The sequence below is a fragment of the Sarcophilus harrisii genome, chromosome 3, assembly GCF_902635505.1.
Source record: "Sarcophilus harrisii chromosome 3, mSarHar1.11, whole genome shotgun sequence".
In the NCBI taxonomy this organism is placed as follows: Eukaryota; Metazoa; Chordata; class Mammalia; order Dasyuromorphia; family Dasyuridae; genus Sarcophilus; species Sarcophilus harrisii.
The window spans coordinates 439,929,004-439,956,876 of record NC_045428.1 but is presented as its reverse complement, the minus strand read 5'-3'; the positions used below and the strand labels follow the sequence as shown (position 1 = coordinate 439,956,876).

Genomic DNA, 27,873 nt, shown 5'->3' with positions numbered 1-27,873 from the left:
TTTGCTTCTTCTTCTTCTTTTTTTGGGGGGGGGCAGGAGGAGGAGGCAAGAAAATAGAGGTTAAGTGATTTGCCTACGATTGCTAATAAGTGTTAAAGTGTCTCAGGCTGAACTTTGAATTCAAGAATTCCTAAGTCTAGGCCCAGTAGTCTAATCACTGTGCTACTAGCAACTACCACATCATTTTCAAAAAAGTATAAAAGTCATTAATGCTGCTAATATAATAAGTTCTCATCTTGTAGGAGGTTTTTTGTGCAATATATGTGCATGGCTTCAACATTATGTAAATACCATCAGTGTTTCATTTAATTTAAGCCACCCTACAGGCCGAGATTCAACTGCTAGAGAATAAAGAGATTATATGTTTTGTTTAAAAATGGTCATCTCTTACAATTCCACAGACAGGAATTATGACAAAGATCTTAATAAATTTTTAATAACTTAGATAAGGTCTCCATAGCTGATGAGGAAGTTAACACTGAGAAGGGAGCTAGAAAATTCTGCCTTAGAGAGATTAATAATTGCTTGAAATCTAAAGTTCAGACTATTTGCTAGTTTACTTTATTTATAATCAATACTGTGAATATTAACAACTAAAAGTAATCTGCTTAGTTTATACTTTCCTTTTATTTTAGACTATTTGTCCCTCCTGTTTCTCTGAAATGAATTTTGCTTTAGTTTTAGACTTATTTAGCATTTCCATTCATTTATAATCTGATTGCTCGCAACAGTTCAATTTAAAACTACTATATACTTTATTTATATTTTTATTTATATTTATTATTTTATATGCAATTTAAAACTACTATATACAATGAACTCTGCACATACAAATATCACTAAGTATCTGATTTTTTAAAAATATACTCACCTGCCTTCAAGAAATGAGCTATTCTCTCCCAACAACAACAAAAAAAAATCAGAAAAAGAAAATCAAAAGAATGTTAGAAGTTTAACTTTATTTAAACATTGACAGTTGAAATATTAAATTTCTCAGTTTCTCTGATTCTCATTAATTTTCCCTAAATTTCAAATCATGGTAATATTGGTCAGAATATATTTTATAGCTAATCTCTAATGTGTATCTGTGTATCTGAATTTAAACAACAGACATGCTTTTTTAAAAAATGTATGTGAGCTAAATAATTTTATAAATATCAGGGGGAGATTACTGTTTAAAGGCATAGCAGAATGTAATTTTTTAATAAAGTGAAGCATTATTTAATAAAAAGAAATCATGCCCTGACTTTTGTAGTTGAAGAAAGAATATAAATGGGAATCTAAAGACCATGGCTCATTTTCTCCCTGTAAGCTTTAGGTTTGTCATTTCTAAATTAAGCCATTCTACAATTGACAAATGGTCAAATGATATAAACAGACAATTTTCAAACAAAGAAATTAAAGCCATTTTTAGTCATATAAAAATGCTCTAAATCACTATTGATTAGAGAAATGCAACAACTCTGAGGTACCACCTCACACCTCTCAAATGGGCTTAGATGATAGATACTAATGCACTGTTGGTGGAGTTGTGAACTGATCCAACTATTCTGGAAGCAATTTGGCAGTACGTATGTGCAAAGGGCTATCAAACTGTGCATACCCTTTGACCCAACTACTGGGTCTGTATCCCAAAAAAATCATAAAGGAAGGAAAAGGACCCACATGTCCAAAAATGTTTGTAGCAGCTCTTTTTGTGGTAGTAAAGAATTGGAAAATGAGTAGATTCCCCTTAATTGTAGAATAGCTAAATAAATTATGGCATGTGGAAGTGATGGAATATTATTGTTCTATAAAAAATGAGGAACAAGCTGATTTTAGAAAGGCCTGGAAAGATTTACATGAACTGATCCTGAGAGAAACAAGTAGAACCAGGAATACATTGTACACAACAACAGCAAGAATGTGTGATAATCAAGTGTGAAAGAGTTGGTTCTTCTCAGTGATTCAGTGATCCAAGGCAATTCCTATAAACTTTGGACAGAATACACCATCTGCATCCAGAAAGAGAATTATAGAGATTGAATGTAAATCAACACATGCTATTTTTTTCCTTTTTCCTCTCTTGTGGTTTTTCCCTTTTGTTTTGCTTTTTCTTTCCCAACATTATTCATGAAGAAATGTGTATTTAAAAAGTTAATATGCATGCATAACCAGAAAAATAAAACAATTTTAAAAAATCCCTAAGTACTACAAATCAAGAATTTTTGTTATGTGAATTGTCTCGAAATTTAAGAATGTGACCAGGAAAGTGTTAATAATGCAGATTAAGCTTAAAAGTGTGTACTCTTTTTAAGAGCCTATTGTTAAAAACACACATATACATTTACTAGTATACTGTGGAAAAAAAGGAAGATAGGATATGGGTTGGGTAAAGATTGGGTTAATAGCCTAGTCAAAGAACTATCATGAACCATATGAAATGGGAGGTAATCAATAGAAAGGAGGCATGAGGATTACCAATGATAAGGAAATGCTTCTTACAGAGGGTAGGATTTTTACCAAGACTTGAAAGAGGCCAACAAAGTCAGGAGGTGGAAAAGAGGAGAGTTCAGAGAGAATAAGTGAAAATTAGTTTCAGAGATGGACTTCAAAGGCAAATGCAGCTTCCCTATCACATACCATGCAGTCTGGAGTTCAGAAGTGCTAAGTCTTAGCTTTACATGAAATTAACCAGACTTTGCATTATATCTATCAGAAACAATGAATTATGCTTTTGTAGGACTATAAAAGTTTTGTTGTTGTTGTTTTTAATTTTCCCCCAGAAGGAATCAGCTTCCTCTCTTGCTTCAGAAACACATACAATTTATGACAACTACCTTTTGAAAGGTGAGAATCCATTTTGGCTGCAGTTTCTATCTGAGGCCAAGGAAATAAACAGAACTTAAATATTTTTAAAAGTGTGACTGAGTGGTAAATACATATGTTTAAAAGGTTCATCCTATATTCATGCTGAATTCTAGGACTCTTAAAATACTTTTAAAAAAACACATTCCTTGAGAGTAAATCAATGTACCATCATGTTTAAAGAAATGAAAGAAAACAAAAAAAAACCCCAAAGAACCAGATTCCCCTCCTCAATTAATGTTTCTGTTTGAAGACTGCAACATATTTAATTTGAAATTTCCTTCAGCTGTGCCAAATTAGAGATTGAGCTCCTTCCTGTGAAGTTTTGAAGTGTACAGTCTTACGTGACACACAAAATACTGTTAAAACAGTCGAGAGTAGGAAGGAATTTTTTAAAAATGTTTTTCTTTCTTCAGTATCATGCACCTGGCAAGAAAAGGGACCGTTCTTGTAAAGCCTTAAAGGCATTCCGTATTCTCTCCTGAGATTCAAACCTACTTATTTTTATTTCCCTTTGTAAACCTATGAAGTTACATCACTTTTTTTTTTGGCTTGGCTTTGCAATTTTCAGTACTTTTCCATGTACATTGTTCCTTGTTCCTTTCCTCTTTGCCTCCCCTCCTCCCCCAATAATTAAAAGTGATGGTTACTTGACCATGAGGGGCATCTGGAAAGGAACTGGCTCACTTCCGATTCGTTCTGGCCTCAGGGAGAAGCACCAACAGTTTGTAGTGTCATATTTATTTAGTTCGAAATAAATGAGCCAGTCATACAATCAGGCATATGCTTACTCAGTTACTTTACAACATAAACACAAAGAGAAGGCTGTAAGGGAGAAGTACTCCCCCAAACTCCTTCCACACTTCCTAGGACTCCCACTCCCATGACTGACTCAGACCAAACAGAGCTAAGGTCACCAACTTAAACAGAGAACCAGAATGCCTGCCTGGGACAGGATCTGTAAGGATATTCTTTCAGAGTTGGAAGGCACCATCTGAGCCACTCGGTTCATCCCAGGAAGGACCTAGAGATACCGGAACCTATGAGATAGCTGCTGACAAGTGGCTAGGTGGCTTTTGTTAGAACTCTTCCACTGGGAGTTCTACCACCCCACTTAGAACACTTCACTTTTAAACAGAACTGTTAGTAAGGTCTTTTCAGGAGTCAAATCTAAATTCACCTCTAAGCCACTTTCACCCTTGCCCTTGGTCTTTGCCTCAGAGTGCTGAACAAAACAATCAGAATCCCTGTTCTAAGTCACTTGTTTTAAGTACTATCTTAAAGTAACTATCTTGCCACAGAATAAAGGGCTAGAACTTGAGCCCATAAAAAAGTACCAGCCACATGGAGTCTGGCCCCTCCAAAGTCCACTAGATTTCCGTACCTTATTCTGCTTAAGTCACAGTTCCTGTTAGGCAGTTCTTTGGATGGCAGGGTGGACAGAATGGTCAGGAAGACCCAAGATCCAATTCATTCTCAAATAATTACTAGCTGTGTGACTTAACGTCTCTTTGCCTCAGATTTTTCATATTTAAAATGGAGATTATAATAGCATCTACCTTCCAGGGTTGTTGTAATAACTGTGAACTATTACTTAATACAACACTTAGTACCCAGAACTTTATAAATGTTCCTTCTTATTATTGTAGAGTTATATCAGGGTTGAGCAGGGCTATCAATTATCACTGTATCCCTGCAGTTTTATTTTAAAAAAAAAAACTTTGCAAACAAAGAAAACCTCCTTTGGTTAACTGTTCAGTATTTTGTGAATGCCTCAATACTGACCCTTAAATAACAGGGTGTAGGTAGGTGTCAGCACCACTCCTAACAGAATGTTATGGATTTAGATTAATAGGGCATGCTTGACCAAGTGACCATATCTCATGTTGGAGGAGGCAGAGATCTTTCTAAAAAATTAACTCAAGAGAAAGAAGACTTTACAACTCAATCTGTGCTCCAGACTGTGAAGCATCCCTGTCAGCCTTCTGTGTTCTTCTGGGATTCCCTGTCAAATACTCTATGATTATATGGGAGGTGCACCCCTTTCCCTCAATCATTGCTGGGTCTCCATTTGTTAAGATGTGTTAATGTGGGGCTAGGATTGAAGGGCTAGTTGTCCAGGAAAGCAGATCCTATAAATGACACCGATGAACAAAATGGACATGATGGCTCTTAAACAGCAAGGGAGCGAGACCATGCGGGTTCCCTCTCTCCTCTGTGCACCAGCACTTCCTCTCAGGAGCCTCTCTGGCTGTCTTACCAGCTCCTTCCCAATCACAACTTGCTGCTGTCCTTCAAGTCTTGAATCAAATCTTCATCTTACAATTAAATAGTCTACCAGTTGGTTTCTACCACCCAAGCCCTCTACAATTTCCCGTGTTCCAACCACAATACAAATACAAGCCTTATAAAGAGTTCAGTACAAATAATTCCATCCTTATTCAAAACAAGGAAGCAAAAAAAAAGTCAACCCACAATTAAAAAAACAAAAGTGGTAAAAATACTTCAAAAAATTCATTCATCCACAATAAACTGAAAAGCCAGATTTCTTATCATCCCAACACATCCTAAAAATGACTAAAAATTCCTGCCCATTTCCTGACATATTCTCTTCCTTTCTCAAACACATCATTTAACTAATCTCCCTTAAAAATAAGCTAAACATATACGCAGGGTTCCTATGAAACATGAGACCACATGAAGCACTAGCAACAGAAGATGAAAAATTATATTGCATCTACCTTCAAGTGGTTTAAACTCAGTAATGAGATTGTATGTGTATATACATATGCATACACATAAGTGGTATCATGAATACATGCTCACATATGTATCTATGCACACATAAACATGCAAGTGTTTGTGCATATATGGTGATGTTGACATGTATACATACATGTATACTTTCTACCACATGTGTGTATATACCTGTATAAAGAATTTCTGACTACTTGGTATACTATGTACACACATATACAAACATATGTATACATATATGAATAAATGTGGAAGTTGCATGTATGTATTAGATCTTATATACTGTGATATTTATAATTTAAGTATAATATAGTATATACTCCAATTCGTTTGTTCAACGATTAAAATCCTACATGATCTGAGTTCAGACTGGAGAAATCCAGGTTGGCTTCTATCTGTAAATTCATTTCTCCCAGTATGAAAGGACAAGAGAAATAGGGCCAACGTCCCCAATAAGCCCTAAAACTAACACATGAATCAATCTAAATATACTAACTCAATTTATACTTCTCCCCAAGAATAGGGCTGTTAAGATGGCAGAGTTGGCAACTGCATAAAGTTTAAGCCTTTACTCCCAGAGGTTCAAACCCTCTTCTTAATAAATGTTCACAATAAATCTTCTACTCTATATTGTCCCCATCCTCCTAGCAGTAGCCTTCCTGACACTTATTGAATGCAAAGTGTTAGGCTACATACAATTCCGAAAAGAACCAAACATTGTAGGTCCCTATGGCCTCCTACAACCATTCGCTGATGCAGTAAAACTATTTACAAAAGAACCCCTTCGTCCACTAACTTCTTCCATTTCAATATTTATTATCGCCCCTATTCTAGCCCTTTCCATTGCCCTAACAATTTAGGTGTGCTTGTTATATGTGTATATTGTATTATATATACTATATATTGTATATTACATTTTAATTACATGTATATAGTATAATGTATGTGTGTATATACTGGAATTCCCTCACAACTAAATCCAAATCACTGAGAAAAATGCAAAAATGACCAGGTCTAAGAATTTGTCTCCACAGCAGCAAAGAAATCAAAATGACAAAAGTTAGAAATAGGTAAAGTTGGAAGATCCCTCAAAGAGTAGGCAAATTGACTAAGGAAATTAAAGAGAGAAAGAAAAGTTCCCAGATACAGTAACATTTTCATTTGTGGCAAAACCTTTCATGATAGCATGCAAAAGAAAACATAGCAGATGGACCACGGAATGTGGAATAGCTAAACAAAATGAGCAATAAATATAATAGTTCATTGCTGCACCATAAACAAAGTATACAACAACATTAGACTTCAGAAAAGTAGAAGATATATCAATTGACGCAAAGTAAAGTAAGCAGAACCAAAAAAAAAAAAAAAAACCTCCAGCAAAATAACAATATTATCAATAGAAAGAAAAAATGATAAAATTAAATGTTATAATTATAATGACTAAATGTGGTCTAAAATAAGCATGGTCTCTCAGTGTCTTGTAGAGACATTTGGTGGGATGCTACAAGCATAGAACATTACATAGTTCATATAATAATTAGAAATGATTGATGTACTGATTAGTTTTGCTGAATTGTTGTTCCCCCTTCCCTTGTACTTTTTTTTTTTTTAAACGAAGTTATGTGTTAGGATTTTTACAAGGTACTAAGACAGTGGAATTGATAGAGACAATAATTATCTAATTTAGCAGGGTTCAGTATGATTGATCTGATCCTACAAGGAGAGGTTATGGGGCAGAGCTTGAAACAAGGTACTAAGAGGAATTGATGAGATAATGATTCTCTAATTTACATGTACTTAGTATTTAACTATAATTACACAAGATTCACACCTTTAACAGCATATATAAGAAGGAACTCTCAGGGCCAAAGAGACACAAGTCCACTAGAAGCTCTGAGCCTCAACCAGGATTAAATTGAGGAGATTCATAAGCCAGAGAAGGCAGAGGCCTCTCAGAACCAAGGAGAGAGAGAGGCCTCCAGAAAGCTAACCCGGCCCACAGGAAAAGAGATAAGACTTGGAAAGATATAATAAAGGATTTGGATTCTAATACCTGGCTGCTTTTAGGGTGATTATTCTGAACTGAAAGGAAGGCTGCCTCCAGAAGCCCTCCAAGAAACCTGTTCCCAGAGAACTTTATATTTTCGAGAAGAATATTACAGTTGGTGTCTGGTGAGTTATTCTGAACACATTTAGTCAGTGATAAGGTATCTTTAAGGGGTTTTAGGAAGATACGGATGACCCAAAATTCTGGTAAAATGACAGGGGGAACAAGAAGAAGTAGTTAAGAGTTATGCAATGGTCTGATATAGGCATGAATAAGATTCATTGCTAAAAACATCACAGGGCCAGTGGACAGTGGTAACATCAAGTAAATGCCAGGTTTGGCCAGCTCAGAATAGATGAAGCAGAGTTTGGGGTCAGAGCAGACAAAGTAACTGTGCACACTCTCAGAGTCATCATCAGATGAGTTCCAAACATGGTCATAATATTTTTATGAATCTATATTGTCAGGATGGTTTGAGGACTGGTGCACTTAGATCTTCATCTTGAGAGACAAAACTTTTTGTGTGTATAGTTATTTTATTCATGGAGAAGTCCCCTTTGCTGGCTTATTAAGAACTCATTTCCTCTCATCTCATTTGCCCTTCTTTGCAAACAGCTTTGCTTTCTTCTCATCATAACACAGTTATCAACAGAATGAGATGCCACCCACCTTTATTAACCCTGAAAGATTAACATGAAAAAATATACACAGACTGTCTATACCTCTACTGATTAGATCCCAACAGGAAAATACACATAATAAAAACCAGACCCGAACTCCTTATTGTCTGAAAGGAATACTCAACTACGGAGCTTGAGAGAGAAGCTGACCTATGACAAGAGACACATAAATAAACACACACCACACTTCTGGGAGTTGGGCGCTTGCCCAGACATTCAGAATTAGAGGGCCTAATAGGCAGAACATATGGGAAGCTCCCACCCTAATGGTAATCAGACCCTTCTCTGTTTTGTTCTTCACTATCAGCACATGATTGGAGCTACAATGTCATACTATATGGAGGATTTTAATTTAAATTTCATCATTCTAGTAGACACAAATCTACCACTTAACAATGATATACTGGCTCCTAAAAATTGTGTAACTTCATAATTAAAAAGATAAATTTGAACCTTGTGGATTGTATAGGATTACTTTGCATTTAGAGGAGAAACTTTATTTCTGTCATCTTCATATGAACAAAAATACATTTTGATACAACAGCAACATAAAATTGGGTGAATATTGAACACTCTCCTACCTGCAACAGATGACTGCTTTACATGAAAGGGCCAAATCCAGGAAGATCTGCCTGACTTCGAACGAAAGGGCATACTTCAGTGTGTGGCCATCAATGATCAAGGCAATGTCATTTTCTTTGCCCAGAGAACTTCCAAGGCAAGTGCAATGCTGAGTAAGAGCATCTCTTGTTGCCTGAAATAAGAAATAATGAGAGAGATAAAGAGTAAATCTAAATTCTTCCATCAAAAAGTCTTGAAATTTCTGTATGACCTTTCACAAAATGCATTATCACTGTTCACATCAACTTTATACACTAACACTTCGCCTAAATGTCATCAAGAGTCTGCTGTCTTAATCAGCATGACTTATATTGAGGTCTTTTTGGTACTTCAGTGAATAAACTTATTTTGAGGTAGTACTGGATCTCAACTATTCAAATTTTGCTTTGACTAAATAGGTTTCATTAAAAGAGATCATTATGTATTTTTTGTGCCTTCTCTTATGTCTTTCTGTGGCCCTTAGCCTCTAATTACTAATGGAAAGAGAAATTCCATATGAATATTTACTCCTAACATACACTTTTAAAGCTAGTAATGCCATCTTCATAATCAGATAATTTGGTAAATAATTAACTTCCTCAATAAGATAGTAGAAATGTTTTAAATGTGTTATGAAATTGTTGTCAGATTCCCTGCAAGTAGTAAAGTGGAAAAATAATATTCATAACTCTTTATTCTGAGACTTTCTAGAGGCCTTTAGAAGAAATATTTTTAATGTATCCTTAAGAAATTGACTTCTCACAACAGGAAACATTCATGAAACACCAACCAGATATTATAGGGATTTGATGTCCATTTCCAATTGGAATTAAAATATGGGATTATATCAAGATAGTAAATTTTGATTCATGGACAGTTATACTCAAATCAGTGAAGGCTGTAACTCTAAATTTAAACTCTAGAAAAGAAATACAAGGTCAGAATAGGAGTGGTAACAACAATAGAGTGCCATATACGGTCAACTTGAGAGTAGATATGGGGCTCAATTTTAAAAGGCACTATTAAGCTAATTAGGATACTATAAAGAGTAATTCAGTCATTCTTTGTGTGTAATACTGAATATAGTGCATATGCCACAAATAATCTGTATATTTAATTAAGTGCATAGAACCAAAATAGATTCTCTTCCCCCTGTAGAGTTTAATTTTAGGCTCAGCTATCACTATAAAATTAGAACCTCTCATCTTACTGAATCATTTTTCATTTTCAACAAGAGACATTGAGCCATATTAGAAGGGGATATATTTAGAACTTCCCTTAACCAAAAATAACATTTGATATTTCTACTACCAAAAAGAATAATAAAGTAGCATTAAAGGAATGCATTGTTAAGAGATGAAGATATGTTCAGGAAGAAAGGTAACTGATCCGTTAAACTAATTTTTTATTAAAAGGGGAGATGGATAGAAGGTTTCCCTATATTATTTATTATTCCCTAGGATGAGTCCATTGCTGTCAGGCTCATCCTGAAAATCATAAGATCTCAATTTTGGCCTCTAGCTTGCTGTATAGTATTAGGCCAGTCATTTAACAAATAGGGTGCACTTTCCTTTGTAGAGTTAAAGCCACCTGCCCCATATGCTTAATGGGAATATTGAATGACTGTTTTGATCCTAAAAATGCTATCCATAAATATAATGTATAACATTATTTTTAAAGAAGGTACCCAATTATGGAATCAGCCAACAAAAACTCAGAACCTATGTTCCTGAGACATTGTAGAACTATAGTGTATCAAAGCTGGAAGAGACCTTAGAATTTATCTAGAACTTTAAAAAGCCTTGAATTTAGAGTCAGAAGGACTAGATAGATAGTTCTGTTCCTGCTACTCAGGTGACTTTAGCAAGAAACTTCCTTTCCTTACTCCTGAATTTCCTTGACTATAAAATAAAGGTGTTGAATCTCTAAAGTCCATTTCCCAGATAAAAAATTACATAAAATTTCAATGGATTCATTATTCTCTCTGTCCCAATACTCCCTTAGTCAGTGATTGTAGATCCCAACCTATCTGCACTTCAGCAGAAATCTCTCCTTCATAATATTCTTCAAAAGAGTGTGGAAAGGAAGGCATCTAACAGATTCCTACCTGCAAACAGCCCACTGTGTTGACAATTTAGTACTAAGGTTAATCATGTTTTTTTGGGGTTTTTTTGTCTTGGATCCACTGGGCAGTCTAATGGCACTATTCTATCATTTAAGAATGATATACTGCATAAAATAAAATACACAGTATAACAAAGGAAATCAATTTAAACACACCAGTATATTTAAAATAAAATACCAGGAAGTAGCTAGATGGCACAGTGGATAGAGCAGCAGCCCCTGAAGTCAAGGAGGCCTGAGATCAAATCTGACCTCAGACACTTAACACTTCCTAGCTGTGTGACCCTGGGCAAGTCATTTACTCCCAATTGCCTCACAAGAACAAAACCAAAAATACACAGGTCCTTTCTTTAAATAAGAAGCCCTGAATTATTAGTCTGATTCATGTCAACTCTATCAAGTCTGGTTCCTGGCTGCCTCCTACTTTCTCCGGCACCATTGCATGTGAATTCACTTTCTTTTCATTTACTGAATGTCCTGCCTTCCATCTCATTCCCTTACTGTTATCTCTTTGCTGTCAGTACAGTGATCCATGGGGATTCAGTCTTAGACTCTTGGCATCTGGTCCATTTCTTGGAATTTGGGTCCTCACAGGAAATGTAGTTCTTAACCAGATGGACCTCCCATCAGTGGATCCCTGTAACTTATATTTACATATGCATGTATTCTCTTCCTGGTTGTGATTAACTATAAATATGTACCTTGATTTTTGCAATATTCGTGAACAGCTGGATTGTATTTTGTAAAAAAAATTGTTTTATAACTAGTTTATATGTTCTAAAAGGGAACTTCCATGTAAAAGAATACTACGGTGAATGTTTTCATAAAACAGCTCACTATTCCCTAGTTAACTTAAAAAAAAAAAACCCACCAGAATTTCATATAATAGTTATTTGTGAAAATTTTAGTAAAGCATAATTTCTTTGAAGAATTTAAGTCCATAACATGGTTACAATAAATTCAGGGGAAAAAAAAAACCTGAGCTTACATAAGTCAAATCACAAAATTATATTCTTATTTCCCTTCACTGTATGTAGCAAATGTTGTTTACCAAATGATCACTGAATTTCAGAGGTCATCTAGTACAATCCATGCTTGAAATATGTTACAAATGGTCACAGCCTGTGGTAGAAGATCACTAGTAATGGAAATCTCTGGGTCTCCCGAGCACTTTTCTTTCTCAGACAACAATATTATTTTCCACAAGTAGAGTAAAAATCTTTCTCCATAACTTTGTCCCTATATTTCCAGCTCTATTCTATGGGGACAATATCTCTCTTCCACTTGATGGCCCCTAAAATACTTGAAGAGCTATTCTATGTTTTCCTTTGGATTCCTCCTGTCCCCCCAGCTCTTTCAACTAATTCTTTTGTTTCTATGAAAATTAGGTAAAGTTATAAATATACATATCCACACCCACATACAGAAATTATTTGTGCAGATGGGTGTGTGTTTATAATATACATATATGTATATATTACAAATAAGTATGTGTATCTTAATTACAAAAGAATATTTAAACCTCTAAACCCAATCTACTTGAAATTTAAACTTTCTGTAAAAATTTAATCGCATTTCTATTTCAAAGGAATTCAAGAAATTTTTATTGATAGTTGATATTATTTTAACAAATTTATGTTCATATGACCACTTATCTGTTCTTTTCATTCCCTGCTCCCCAAGAAGAAAATAAAATTTTAAAGAGAATGCAAAATAAAACGCTAATCAAAAAAGCACATAGTCTATCTAGCAAAACAAATTCCTTGACCAAGCCTGAAAATGGGTCTGTCTTTACATTTTAAATTCATGACTTCGTTGGCAGGTGGTAAATAGCATGTTTCATCTTCAGTCTTTTGAATTCAGGTTAATCATTGCATTGGTTTGAATCTAGTTTTTCAAAATTGTTTTTCTCTATTTGTAGATGTCATTGTACAAAATGATTTCCTGGTTCTGCTCACTTTAGTCTGCATCATTTCAAAGAGGCTTTTCTACCGTTTCCTTTAAAATTGTCCATTTCGTCATCTCTTATGATGAAATAATACTCTATTGCATTGATGTACCATGATTCAGTTTCCCTGATTCACTTCTCTATTGTTTAACTAGTACCAAATCATTTTAATGATGAGTTTTTTGTAGAACAGTTTAAGGTGTGATATTGATATACTCTTTCTTCCTCAATTTATAAATTATCCTTGAGCTTCTTGACCTTTTATTCTTCACATGGATTCCATTATTTTTACTAATTCTGTAAAACAGTCCTTACATAGTTTTTATTAGTATAATACTGATAAGTAAATTAAGTAATATTGTTAGATTTACTATGTTGGCTTGATCAACCTTGAGCATCTGATGTTCTGGCAATTATATAGATGGAGTAGGTCTGTTTTTATTTCAGGAAATATGTTTTATAATGAGATTCATATTTTTTTGAGTGCATCTTGGTAAATAAACTATGAGTTATTGCTTTTAACTATTAGAACTGAGTTGCATTTAGACTTATATGGACATAAAAATCTCACATAGGCACATACAATCTTACACACACTGAGTTCCAAAATTTTTTAGGTTACTTGATAGAGATTTTTAAATTACTGAAGCTTATTGACTATCTCCAAATTATCATATATATATATATATATATATATAGATATAGATATAGATTTTGTTTGCACATAATTGTTTATAAGCCTTCTTCCTCATTAGACTATGAGATCAGAGGCTGCATTTTACTTTTCTCTGTATACCCAAAGCTTGATACAGTGACTGAACACAATAGATATTTAATAAATAATTAATGACTAACAAATGGCTCAGCATCTATTTAAAAGATAAGATAAATAAATGATTTAAAGGGGAAAATAATGAAACTCTAACTTATAAAACCTTAATATATCCCCTTTCAGAGACAGATAATGTAACATATATATATATATATATATATATATATATATATATATATATATACATGTACATATATGTATCTTATATATATACCATATATTAGGACATAAAAACCTCACCAAAAAAATTCAGAAAAGCAGAAATAGCACATTTTACTGATCATAATGCAAAAATATGCTTTCAATAAAAGATTACTGATCATAATGCAAAAATACGCTTTCAATAAAAAATTAGAGATTTAAAAAGGTAACCCAGAATTGGAGGTCCTAAGAACTATGATAACAATGATACAATATACCAAAACTGTGGGATGCAGCCAAAACAGTTCTCGGTATAAATAACATTTATATTTCTAAACACATTCAGTAACAGAAGAGAAAATGAACATATTAATGATTCAGACATGCAACTAAAAGGACCAGAAAGACAAAGAAAAAAATTAAATCCAATAAAGAAAATAAAATTGAAAATAAAATAAAATTTGAAAATTGAAAGCAAAATTCATCAATGATGTAAGTTTTTAAACCTTAATTATTTTCTTTTAAAGTACAATAGAAAACTAATTTAACCATTTTAAAGAAAACAATTCTATTTTTTAAAGGGAAAGGGAAAATTATGATTATCAAAAATGAAAAGTAATTTACAACATATGAAGAAAAAAGAATTATTAGAAACTATTTTGCAAAAACTGAAATTTAAATGAAATGGATGAATATCTTAAAAGAGAATACAGGACATTCAGTTTAACATGATAAGAAAGAAAGAATTTAAATAACCTAATCTTTAAAAAAACAAACAAACTTGATCAAGCCATTAAGTAGTTTCCCCCATAAATAAACCCAGGACCAGTCGATTTTACAAGTAAATTGTATCAAATATTTAAATAAAATTAATTTCAATATTATATAAACAATTTGAAAATCAACAAAAAATGCATCTATTAAATTTCCTCATTGATAAAAATATGATCCTAATACCTAAACCACAGAGAGTCAAGACAGTGAAACTACAGAACAATTATTTCCAAAAAGAAAAACAAAAAAATACATTTACACAAACATTTTAAATAAAATATTACTAAGAAGTTTCAACCACTTATTAAAAAGATAATATATTATTATCAAGTTGGATTTATATCAGAAGTAAGATTAGTTCAATGTTAGCCAATAAAACTAGCCATATCATTTATCAATACATAAAGGAAATAAAGCTTTTGATAAAATATAACCTTACTTCAGTTAAAAAATAACAAACTAGAGAACACACTAATAAATAAACTTTTCCTTAACGTGCTAATTATTATTCATCTAAAACCAAGAGCCAATGAAGAGAAATTAGAGGCTTTTCCTATAGGGACATGGATAAAACAGTGATATCTACTATTACTATTTGAAAATAGTGCTAGAAAGGTTAACTATAGTAATAAGTGAAGAAACAGAAATGTTAAGAATAAACAAGCATAAAGGAAAAAAAATCACTCTTTGCCTGTAATACACACACACACACAGACACACACAGACACACACAGACACACAGACCCCCTCTATATACACACACATATACTTAGATATTCCCATGGTATCAACTAAAATTAACAGAAATAACTTAATTTCAAATTGCAAGACATAAAATTTAGCCATGTAAATCACCAGTATTTCTGTATATTACTAACAAATCCCCAATAGTAAAGCCATTAAGAAAATTCCATTTAAAATAGCTTTAATATATATATAAAAGGTTTTGGAATCTACCTATTAAAATAGGCACAGGAATCATATATACAATCAAAAAACAAACTTTACATAAAGATAGATTCAAATAATTGAAGAAATAAAATATATTCATAAGTAATCAGAGCCAATTTTATAAAAATTACAATCCTCCTCTAAATTACTTTATTCAGTGCCGTACGATTCCAACGACCAAAGGATTATAGATCGAAAAAGAATAATAACAAAATTCATCTGGAGGAATAAGAGGTCAAAAATTTCAAGGAGAATAATAACAGAAGCAGGAAGGAAAGGGACCTAACTACCAAATAAATTTCGAACTGTACCACAATGCAATAATCAACAAAATGCTTTGATTTGTTAAGAAACACAGAAGTCATTCAATTGAATAAATCAATTACCGCACCTACAGAATGAAACAGCACAGGAAAACAAATTGGAACTGTGTTCAAAGTTACTAAAATGTGTATAACCTTTTGACCAATAATACAACTACTAATCTTGTACCTTCAGGAACCAAAGAAAGAGGTGAGAATATTTATAGTAGCTTTTCTTGTGGTAGCAAAGAACTAGAAACTAAGGGAATATCTATCAACTGAAGAACAGTTGGACAAATTATGGTGTACAAATCTAATAGAATACTATGGATCATAAGAAATGATGAAAAGGGTGGCTTTAGAGAAACCTGTGAAGTCTTTTCCAAACTGAAATAAAGCCAAGTGAGAACCAGAAGAACAATTTATACTACAACAACACTCAAAACAAACATGTTTGAAAGACTATGGGAATTGAAATTGATAGATGCTATGACCAATCAGGATTTCTGAAGTCAGATGAGAAAGCATGCTACTCAATTCCTGATATGGAAGTGATGGACTAAATGTGCATAATGAGACAAATGGTTTTTGGATATGGCCATTATAGGCATTTGTTCTACTTGACTATATGGTATATATTTGTTTCAAGAGTCCTGTTTTTCTTTTCAGTCTCAGAAAAGGAAGAGGGGAAGGAAAAGAAACTTAACTAAAAAATTTTAATGAAGAAACTTAGACCCATGAAAGAAGGGTCTGTCATGATTTTCTATTTTTATCCCTTGCACTTTGTGCTATTAATGCTGAACCAATGTTTGTTTGTTTTTTAATTCCTTAATTTACAATCTGAGTCATTCATGACTCTTCCTCATTTACCATAGCCAATCAATTGTCAAATCTTGTCCTCTCCTACATTTCTTTCTTTCTCTCCACTCACACAGATACTACTCTGGTTCAAACATTTATCTATCACTCAACTCCTGCACCACTGCAAAAGCCTCCTCATTGGACTGTTGACTTTTAGTCCCTTCCCTTGCCAATCCATCTTCCTTTGAGCCTGTCAAAACAATCTTCCTAGAGTACAAGTTCCATACTCACAAATCTTCAGGGACCTCTTATTGCCTCTGGGATAAAATACAAATTAGTCATCGTGGCATTACAATGTGGTTCCAGCCTACACTTTCAGGCTTATTATATATTTTTCCTCTGCATGAATCAAGCTGTACTGGCTTAGTGTTCCTCAGTTGGAATTCTATCTACTGCTCCAGGCCTTTTCATACTTCAAATTAATACTCAAGAACCTACCATGTGTCAGGCACAGACTCAGACATTGGGAATAAAAGAGCTGAAAATAAAACAGTATTTATGTGCCTTCAAGGAGATTATATTCTATTCCTTCTCACCTGGGACTCTTGGAATTTCTAGTTCCTTCTAGCTTAGCTCATGTGCCATCTCTAAAAGAAATTTTTTTCCTGGTCCCCTTAGTGGGTAGTATTTCCTTGCTTTATCAAATTGTCATGTACATTCTTATGTTATAGTCCCAGCAGCAGAATGGAGGCTCACTGAGAATGGGATCTGTCTTTTGTTTTGTTTTGCTTTATCTAGCATCTAGGTATATACAAGGTAAGAATTTAATAGGTTCTTGTGGGATTAGATTTACTATTTGTGGTAACACACTTGACGGGCAGGGGAATTATATCAATATGTGACATCTATTAGTTGTGTCAAAATAACTGTCAGTGTTAAAAACTAAAAAATGATATGTAAGAGAAAGAAAATCTGCAGTCTAAGTGAAAAGATTAACATAGGATATCTCTGAAGTAAAAATAATAATAATTACATAATTTCTGTGTCAGCCATTGTGCTTTGAAATTATCTCATTTATTCCTCACAACAACTCTGTAATAGATACTATTGTCATTTCCATTTTATACCTGAGGACAAAAATATCTTACTCAGGGTCACATAGCTAGTAAATAGTCAGGGAACTTGACTTGTACTTAGGTTACATGACCTAAACCACTGGACACAGCATCTCCCATCTGAATAAAAAGGCAATCTGCTCACAAAAGATATCTAGCCAGTCTCTCTCTGAAAGGTCTTGGGACATTTGATGCAGGCATTGTATTATAATCTTTATTAAATCTATTTAGATAACATAGATTTTCCACTAAACTTATACTACTTAGTTGATGAAATCATGAACATTCCTACATGAAAATATATCATTACACAGATGTGGTCATTTTTGTATGCTTACAAACACGTATGTTTTAGTAATATGGATTTCCTGAAGAATTCCAGATTTCATTCTGCAAAGATTTAGCTTTGCAAAATACCTGCACACATATCATACATCTGTAAAGATAGTGGTAAAATTCCACAGAGAACAAGAAATATATGCTTAGCAATATAAACATTTTGAGTAAAAAGAGAACTCCTGAGTGAAAGCTTCTAGTGGAGACTGTGATGGATTTCTTCTCTTTATGGATTAGGATTCATTTATTTCTAGGCCTCCTCAATTCTGGGATGCTTAAAGGAACAGAAGAAATGTTTCCTGAAAAAGGCAATTTAAAATAGGATGAGTCTTTCAGAGTGACTTAAGAGATGAATCTTTCTCCACAAAGAGCTCAAGGACAGCTATTAAATGATCAAAACTGCTCCTGTCTAGGTTTAATGAACCCAGAAGAACCTCTAAGTCAAGTAGATCCTATGCCATAGATCTTGTAAGTCACAATCCATTATAGATGAAAACATTGAAAATTTCAGAAATATTTAGATGGCAGCAATAATAATTCACAGAAGAGTATGTTGGTTATTGAGTATGACAATATGTTGTGGGTAGTAAAAATGTAGCCCCCACTTTCTTAAATTAAATGTAATATATTGGTATATAGTACCATAAATGATACTTTGATGTTTTTTTTAAAATAAGTTTTCTCACCGACGAGAGAGAAAATATTGATCAATTCACTTAAGACTCCTGAACAATCATACTGTTCACATTAGTTGAAATAAAGTCTGCTTTAAATCAGAATTCTTGAGACACAGAAATAAATAGACCAAGAGGTTTCTAATTCGGATGCATTCACCAACTGATTATTTTCATTCATAACAGTAGGTGAACTTGATATAGTTGGTCCAGAGGAAAGCCCAAAACCACAGTGCACAGAGCAGAAGCAATCAGGTCCATGCTGTCTTGAACTTCACCTTGTCTCGTGATAAACACTTAGAATAAAACTAATAAAAGATAAGTGATGTGAAATAGAGATCACTTCTTAGAGGCTTTCATGGCCAGTGTCAATTCAGTAACATTGTTTTTCTGGGACCATGAGCCTGAAAAAATAAATACTGGCAGAATTTGGGTAGGATGTTGAGCCAGAAGCAGCTCAATACCAGAATTATTCTCCCAGGCAGCACAATGCACATAAGCTTCCTTCTGCTTTAGATCCAGTAATCATTAATATCACTGCAGCATAAGGGGAGCAATGTTGGATTGGGGCCAAATGGTTCAGAACTCAAGTTTAGTGATGCTACTGACTAGCTGATGACCTGGGGCAAATAAATACTGAGCCTTATTCTCCTTACTTGTGAAATGGGGATAATACTTACACTATCTGACAGAGCTAAATGAAAATAAAATGAAATCAACTGTGGTACTTTGCATACTGTGAGGTATAAATCTAAGTTCTGATTATTATAGTCATTTAGTATAGCACAAAAAGAGTTTGGCTCAAAGCCAGGAAGATCTGGAATCAAGTCCTAAATGCACTTTTCTGTGTGATCTTGGGAAATTTAGGAATCAGTACTCTGGGCAATTTTTAAAGATCATTAGTTGGGAAAAAAAAGGCACTAATCTCTATCTGTAGGGAGAGTTTCCCTACACAAATAAAAACACATGTCCACTCCATAAAGCAAAGATTTTGATTATAGCAAATTTTTATTTAAAGGTAATCCAATGAAGAGAGCCATCTACATCAGAGAGAGGCCTGTGGGAACTGAGCATGGATCACAACATAACATTCTTACTCTTTTTGTTGTTGTTTGCTTGCATTTTGTTTTCTTTCTCGTTTTTTTCCTTTTTGATCTGATTTTTCTTGGGCAGCAAGATAATTGTATAAATATGTATAGAGATATATTGGATTTAACATATATTTTAGGATGTTTAACATATATTGGATTTCTTGCCATCTAGGGGAGGGAGTGAATTTGGAACACAAAGTTTTGAAAGGGTTAATGTTGAAAAATTATCCATGCATGTGTTTTGAAAATGAAAAGCTTTAATTTAAAAAAAAGAAAACAAAGTAATCCAAGTCCTAGGTTTTTTCATTAACCTTAATTTATGTGTGTGTGTGTGTGTGTGTGTGTGTGTGTGTGTGTGTATAGATAGATAGATAGATAGATATTTGCTGCCTATTATTAACTATTTGGCTGACTGTGACCAAGAAAATAGGTGAGAACAGTAAAAGGAAATGAAACCTCAATTACTGTATGTTGTCATTCACTGCAAGCTTCATATAAGAAAAAAATTTAACTGATAGTTAAAATGGGGCTTGAGAACCACACTGAGTTTTCTAACTTATTTATTTTTTTTTACTATGATCATGGATGATAATAGAAGAAAAAATACAAATAGGAAAAAAAGAATACCTAAAATATAGCACCTTAAGAACTTCTTAGTCAAAATATTAAAAATGGTTTAGGATGCTCTAACATGAATCACAGATAGGAATTCATTCGTTCAACAAGCATTTTATTGTTGTGCACTGCTTTAGTTACTTGCAATTTCAAAACAAAAATGAAGTAAGTTTGGTCATCGAAGAATTTATATTCTATTAAAAAGTAGCTATTAGACCAAGTATAAAGATGTTAAAACAGAGGTAGGGCTAGACATAGTAAAGATAAGCACAACTAAAAATGAGATGCATGTTTGTTTATTTTATTAAACTTTTCAATTTTCAAAAAATATGCATGGATAATTTTTCAATATTAACCCTGGTAAAACCTTGTGTTCCAATCCCTCCCTCTATTCCCCTACTCCCTCACCTAGATAGCAAGTAGTCCAATATTTGTTAAACAGAGGAACAATATATATTAAATCCAATATATGAATACATATTTATACAATTATCTTACTGCACAAGAAAAATCAGATCAAAAAGGGAAAAAAATGAGAAAGAAAACAAAATGCAAGCAAACAACAAAAAGAGTGAAAATGCTGTGTTGTGTTCCACACTCAGTTTCCACAGGCCTCTCTCTGGGTGTAGATGGTCCTCTTCATCACTGAACAAATGGAACTGGTTTGAATCATCTCATTGTTGAAGAGAGACACATCTGTCAGAATTGATCATTGTATAGTTCTTGTTGTTGCTGTATATAATGATCTCCTGGTTCTGCTCATTTCACTTATCATCAGTTCATGTCTCTCCAGGCCTTTCTGAAATCATCCTGTTGGTCATTTCTTACAGAACAATAATATTCCATAACATTCATATACCACAATTTATTCAACCATTCTCCAACTGATGGGCATCCACTCAGTTTCCAGTTTTTTTGCCACTACAAAGAGGGCTGCCACAAACAATTTTGCACATATGGGTCCCTTTCCCTCCTTTAAGATCTCTTTGGGACACAAGCCCAATAGAGACACTGTTGGGTCAAAAAGGGTATGCAGAGTTTGATAACTTTTTGAGCATAGTTCCAAATCGCTCTCCAGAATGGCTGGATCCATTCACAGTTCCACCATTAATGTATCAGTGTCCAGTTTTCCCACATCTCCTCTAACATTCATCATTTTCTTTTCCTGTCATGTTAGCCAATCTGAAGAGGTGTGTAGTGATATCTCAGAGTTGTCTTAATTTGCACTTCTCTGATCAATAGTAATTTAAAGCATTTTTTCATGTGACTAGAAATGGTTTTAATTTCTTCATCTGAAAACTATCTGTTCATATCCTTTGACCATTTGAGATGCACATTTATAAACAACAATTCAAGACTTCATAAATCTAAGAAGTTCAACTACCTTTTTAGTGGAAATCAGTGTATCCTGCATCCATACAATTCTGCTAACCAATTAATATTTCTTGAATGCTACTATATGCCTAGCATAATGCCAAATATAGACTATATGTGTATGTGTATGTGTATGGATGGGGAAGGAAAGGAAGAAGCAAAGAAGGAAGGAATGGTGGGAAGAGAGAAAAGAAGGGAGGGAGGGAAGGAGAATAGAAGAGAGGAAGGAAAGAAGGAAGAGAGGAAGGAGGAAGGGAGGAAAGAAGGAAGGAAGAGAGGGAAGAAGGAAGAGAAGGAAGGAAAGGAGGAAGGAAGGGAGGAAAAGAGGAAGGAAGAGAGGAAAAGAGGAAGGAAGAGAGGGAGGAAGAAAGGAAAAGCAAGGGAATGGAAAAGTGGGGCTTTCAGACTGACTGAAAAATATAAACAATAATAAACAATACAATGAACAATAATAAACCAAAAATCTAGCTATTTGAGGGACTGTTGCACTTAAATGCTAGCAATCAGTATAATAGCTGAGTTTGAACTATAGATGTGAATTTATTGGAAGATGACAAGTATGTCTGATCTTGTCTATCTACTTTAAGAGAAAAGAGTCAACACTAATGAAAACTGATACCATGCTCAGCAGAACTGGATCCTTGGAAAGAAATCCAAAAATATTTTTGGGAAAGACAGCCAGCAGTCAATAACTAGATCCCACAGTCTAACACAATCAATCAGCCTGAGAAAACTCAGCTACACTCTGCTCCCAGAGAAAATGAGAAGCAAAATCATAGAGGGAATGGAGGCCTGACGACTGGCAGCACAGACAGTAGGAGGAAAATATGGAATATGGAATAAGAAAATGAGGCAGAAAAAACAAAATTCTGGAATATGTTTTAAAGATTTTTGATGACAGATGAAGAAAACTGTGGCCAATTAAGGTAAAAACACAACTAAAAAAATTTACCAAAGCCAAAAGGAATGCCAGGTCACTGTAATCTTTCAATCTAAGGTTGGACTGGGGTCTCTTAGTAGAGTTCCAAGAAAAGATATTCTTCCAGAATCCCCCCAAACCAAGAGGAATTTGGGAAGAGAAGAGAAAAGAGGCAAAGAAGGAGGGAGAACTGACTTAGTATACAAGAAATAAATATATAGGTAACACTGAGGAGAGCTGATATGGAATTCTCTGATTGATATTATAGTCTAGAGTATGGCAGATAATAATCTTTATTGAAGCCTATATTTAAAAAAATTCAAAGGACTATAGATGACCTATGAGATATTTTCAATTCTCAATTCCCTAAAAGATAAATACAATTTTGAAAGAATTTTCCAAGGATTAAATTGAAGGTGCAGTGAGGGTGAGGTGGGGAGGAAGAGGATGAAAACAGTTTGAAAAAACACTCATTTTACCGAAGAAAAAAAATTAAAATTTTGGGCTCTCCGACAGCATATTTATATTGGCTTTAATGTTCTTGCTACTTTAGGAAGAAAACTGTTATTCTTGCTCCAAGTTGTCATGAAATTATAGTCCTGTGCTTCCTTAAACCCAATCCATTTAAAAAGAATTTTAAAAGTCTCTGGAAGAATAAGAAATATTCCAGCTCTTACAGTGATAACAATTCAGATAATTCTAACACAACAAGGAAAATCATTATATAAAGTCTCAATGTCCTAAAAGAATTAATATGACAGCAAATTAAAATGAACCTCCCAAAAGGATATGCAAACACTTACTAGTGGCCTCAACATGTGAAAAATCATGCAAAAATATTGGCATGAATTCCAAATTCATTTTAAAATATGCGTTATTTTAATAGTACTCACATATTCCTAAATTAGAGAGAGCACAGGATTTCTAGTTTATGTGAGGCTATTTGTTTTCACTATAGCCAAGCAGTCTTGGACAAAGGTTCAGGCAATCACATAGGGTAATTTGCCACTCCCTTAAGCCTGGCACAAACACTAATGATCACTGCCAGCCTACAATTTACCCACTGGCAGATCCTATATTGCTACTAGCATTCAAGACCACTCTGGCCATCCTCCAGAAGGCAACTTGGTAACTCAAGTTTAACTTTGATTCAAATCAACTCTAGAAGGCCTTTTTCCCTTTAAAGAGATGAGTTAATTCGAGCTAAAATCTGTTACAACCTCCTTACGGTAATATATTCAAGTTATTCAGTTTGACTAGTCTTCTCCCTTTTCCTCGTTTAGCTGTTGAAAAAAACCACAACACACTGGCGGGATTATTAGAAATAATTCCTCAAGAAGGCCTGTGGACCTTAGAGGTTCCACTTAGATACAGAACATTAAGATGGCTCTTTGTCAAAATTGACAGACAATCACCAGGTCCTCAATACCAGGGAAGAGTCTGCCAACAATTTGGCAATATTCAAAAAATCAGAAAAAAAGAAATCTTTTAAAATTCCAAGCTGACATAAAAGAATCAAAATGATATATCTGATGCATAAAAGGTCATATAATGACAGAGTTGGTATTTATTTGTAGGCCTCCCAATTCCAAATTTTAAGCTCTTTCCATTACATACCATACTAATTCACTGAATAACTTGTCAAATCAACGAGCAAATATTTATGAAATGTCTACTATATACTCAGAACTTTGGCACTGTAGATAATGCCAATCCTAGCATCCCTACCTTCAAAAAGTTTCAAAAGTAGTTAGGGAGACAATAACATGACAGAAGGTAAAATGCAATAAAATGCTGTGGCAATTTTATGATGTGTCCCCAAGTCAAGGCAAGGTGACATATTCCAATTCACCAAAAAAATAAAAGATAGGACTATTTGGACCCTATGCACCATTCCAAAGACAACACTGTTTTGAACAAAGTAGAAAACTTTTGAAATTGCTAAGAATTTCCTACAGAGTCTGGCTGCTAATAGGCAATCAAGCAGACCCCAATTTTCTTTCTTTTAAACTTTGCAAAATGTTACACCTATCTTAAATCACTTAACTTGCTATCTCAAAATCTATTTTGTTTTTACAAAGTTAAAATTTCCTTTGTTTTGACTTAGATAAAGGTAAATGGAGGGCATAAGGGTATAATTTGTTGATTGGCAAATAATTAGAATAACTTGAAGCAAATAAATTCTTGTGTGGTCTCTCCTAGATCTTATCTTACATTTCTGCTAAGTCTTGAACTGACTTGTTTGTAGTCTCTCTACCTATTGCCTCACAGAAAGAATTATGCTACACTGGTACAACTCACTAGCTTATGGAAAATGCTGTTCATTGTAACACTTGTAAAAACATTTTTCTGAAGTGGATGTTGAAAAAGAAAATCAGTAAAGATATGCCTTCCATTCTGTGAAGCAGTGAAATTTGAGTTTAGTATAGATAGAAGCATACTTAGATTTTAAGTCTTCAATCTGTTTTACTTACTACCTTCCAGACCTACATAGTCCCATACTGATTAACACCCCAATATTGGCAAAAGAAGACTAGAATGTAAAAATTGTGTAAATGTAAAATGCTAAGGGCCCTGAGGAAGGACTGGGAGGAACTATGTAAACTGGAGTGCATTCAAGCTGTAAAACATATTAATCTATAATAGCATATAATGTTTAGACTTTGTGGCCTTCTACCTAATTTCTAATTCCATAGTTAGGATCCTAGAATAATCAACTTTATGATAAAGCTTGGTTAAAATAACAATAATGACATCATTATAAAATCATGTTAGTTAGGGGCAAACTTCATGTAGTTAAGGACTATCCACAGTAGAGAGAATATTAGATTTTATTCCAGATCTTCTAAATTCAAGCCCCAGTTCAACTGTTTACTCTGCAATCTTGAGGGACTCATTTAATTTAAGAATTTGGCTCATTTGTAAAATGGATAATTCTTGTATTAGCATTTGAGCTATTTGTTATAAGGACCAAGTGTTTTCTAACTGTAACTTCATGTAAAAAAAGTATTGCTACTGAACTCCTACATAATCATGACATTGTTAGATTATTAAATAGCAAAAAAGAAACAAAATTTATTATCTTATACTAAAACTTTATATTTCATAAAACTTTGGGTTTAATCTACATATATGTAGATTATCTATATCTATCTATCTATCTATCTATCTATCTATCTATCTATCTATATGTAGTTAAGAGGGTCACTATTGTTAAGAAAGTCACTATTACCCAGGAGAGTGTCTGGAAGAAAGCAAAAAGGAGGATGAAGAGAGTCTTGGGTCTGTGACATAAGAGCCTGTGTGGCTGGGAAGAATAGAAAATAATAGAAAATTCAGAGGGGGCATGAAAGCTACCATTATATATTTGAATGCCTGTCTTGTGGAAGAGATGTGTTCTTTTTGGTCCCAAATGGAAGAATCAGGAGGAAAGTTATTCAAAGTCAGTTTAGACGTGGTGTCAATAAAAAATTCCTGAGAGTGAGGCACTCCAAAGGACGAATGAGTTGCCTGCCTTGAGACGTAATAAGTTCCCCTTTCTTGGAGGTATTAAAACAGAGGTAAGATGACCAAGTACTTGTGGTATCTGATGTTATAATAAAAAAAAAAAACCTTTCATGTATGGTTTGGCCAAGATGATCCTGTGATTTACACAGGAACAGAGGGAATGGAATGGACACATGGCAGGTTCAGACAGAACAGGGAAGGAGAAAAAACAGAATTCAGCAACTAACTGATGAATGGAATTACTTGGAAACCATAAAACCAGGTTGGGATGGGGCGGAGGGAGAGAACATAAAAAGGTAAAAATGCCATGTTGTGATCCACATTCAGTCCCCATAGTTCTCTCTGCATGTGGACAGCTCTTTCTATCACAAATCTATTAGAATTGGCCTAAATCACATCTCATTGTTGAAAAGAGCCATGTCCATCAGAATTGATTGTTGCATAGTCAATGATCTCCTGGTTCTGCTCATTTCACTCAGCATCAGTTCATGTAAGTCTTTCCTGGCCTTCCTGAAATCATCCTGTTGGTCGTTTCTTATGGAACAATAATATTTCATAACATTCATATACCATAACTTATTCAGCCATTCTCCTCCAACTGATGGGCAGCCACTCAGTTTCCAGTTTCTGGCCACTACAAAAAGGGCTGCCACAAACATTTTTGCACATGTGGATTCTTTTCCCTTTTTTAATGTTTTCTTTGGGATATAAGCCCAGTAGTAACACTGCTGGGTCAAAGGGTGTGCACATTTTGGTAACCCCCCCCTTTTTTTAAACTTTTTTAACTTCCTTTGGCAGAGTTAACTTAAATTATAAAAGCCCCAACCTAACTTGGCCTTGACCTAACTTTCCAGCCTTCCTGGATATCTCCTACCCTAAACTGGCTCCCTCTCTCTATTTCACACATGGCAATGTCTAGCTTTGTAGTGGCCCTAAGTAATGCTTAGTATGCATACCCTCTTTGCCATTACTTCAGAAAGTCTCTCTCTTCCATTAAGATGCAGTCCAAGAATCAGCCTTGGTACGAAGCTTTCCCAAACTACTTTGTATATTTTGCCAAACTACTCTTTCCTAAACTACTTTGTATACTTTGCTTATATTTTTGTATATATTGTGTTTATTCACTTTGCTTGTGCTGTTTCTATTTTCGATATATTTATCTCCCTCCTCCCCCAAAAACATGATAACTATGAGCAGGGATCATTTCATTCTTTCTACTTGTGTCTCTAGTACTGCAGCCATGTAGGATCAGGTCATCACAGAAGACTTCTCTTCTAGGGACTTCTTGTTATTTTGCTAAGGAGGGACAGGAGTAGGGTTGGGGGAAGGAGGGAAGTTTGTGAAACTGGCTTATTAATGATGATTTTTAAAATATTATGAATAGAATTAAAGGTCAACAAGAAATGACAAAGCTGTAAGGTCTAGCCTCATTCTGGTG

At 34.1% G+C, this 27,873-nt stretch overlaps 1 protein-coding gene across 8 annotated transcripts in view; it reads right to left on the bottom strand.

Moving 5' to 3' along the window:
• The window catches only part of ATP8A2 (ATPase phospholipid transporting 8A2), a 702,047-nt gene that overhangs the window by 337,018 nt on the left and 337,156 nt on the right, over positions 1-27,873 (bottom strand). For all 8 annotated transcript variants that reach the window (XM_031960776.1, XM_031960775.1, XM_031960778.1 and 5 more), the window contains one exon: positions 8,913-9,085. In XM_031960776.1, the coding sequence (XP_031816636.1) occupies positions 8,913-9,085 (173 nt within the window). The remainder of the gene's footprint in view (positions 1-8,912; positions 9,086-27,873) is intronic.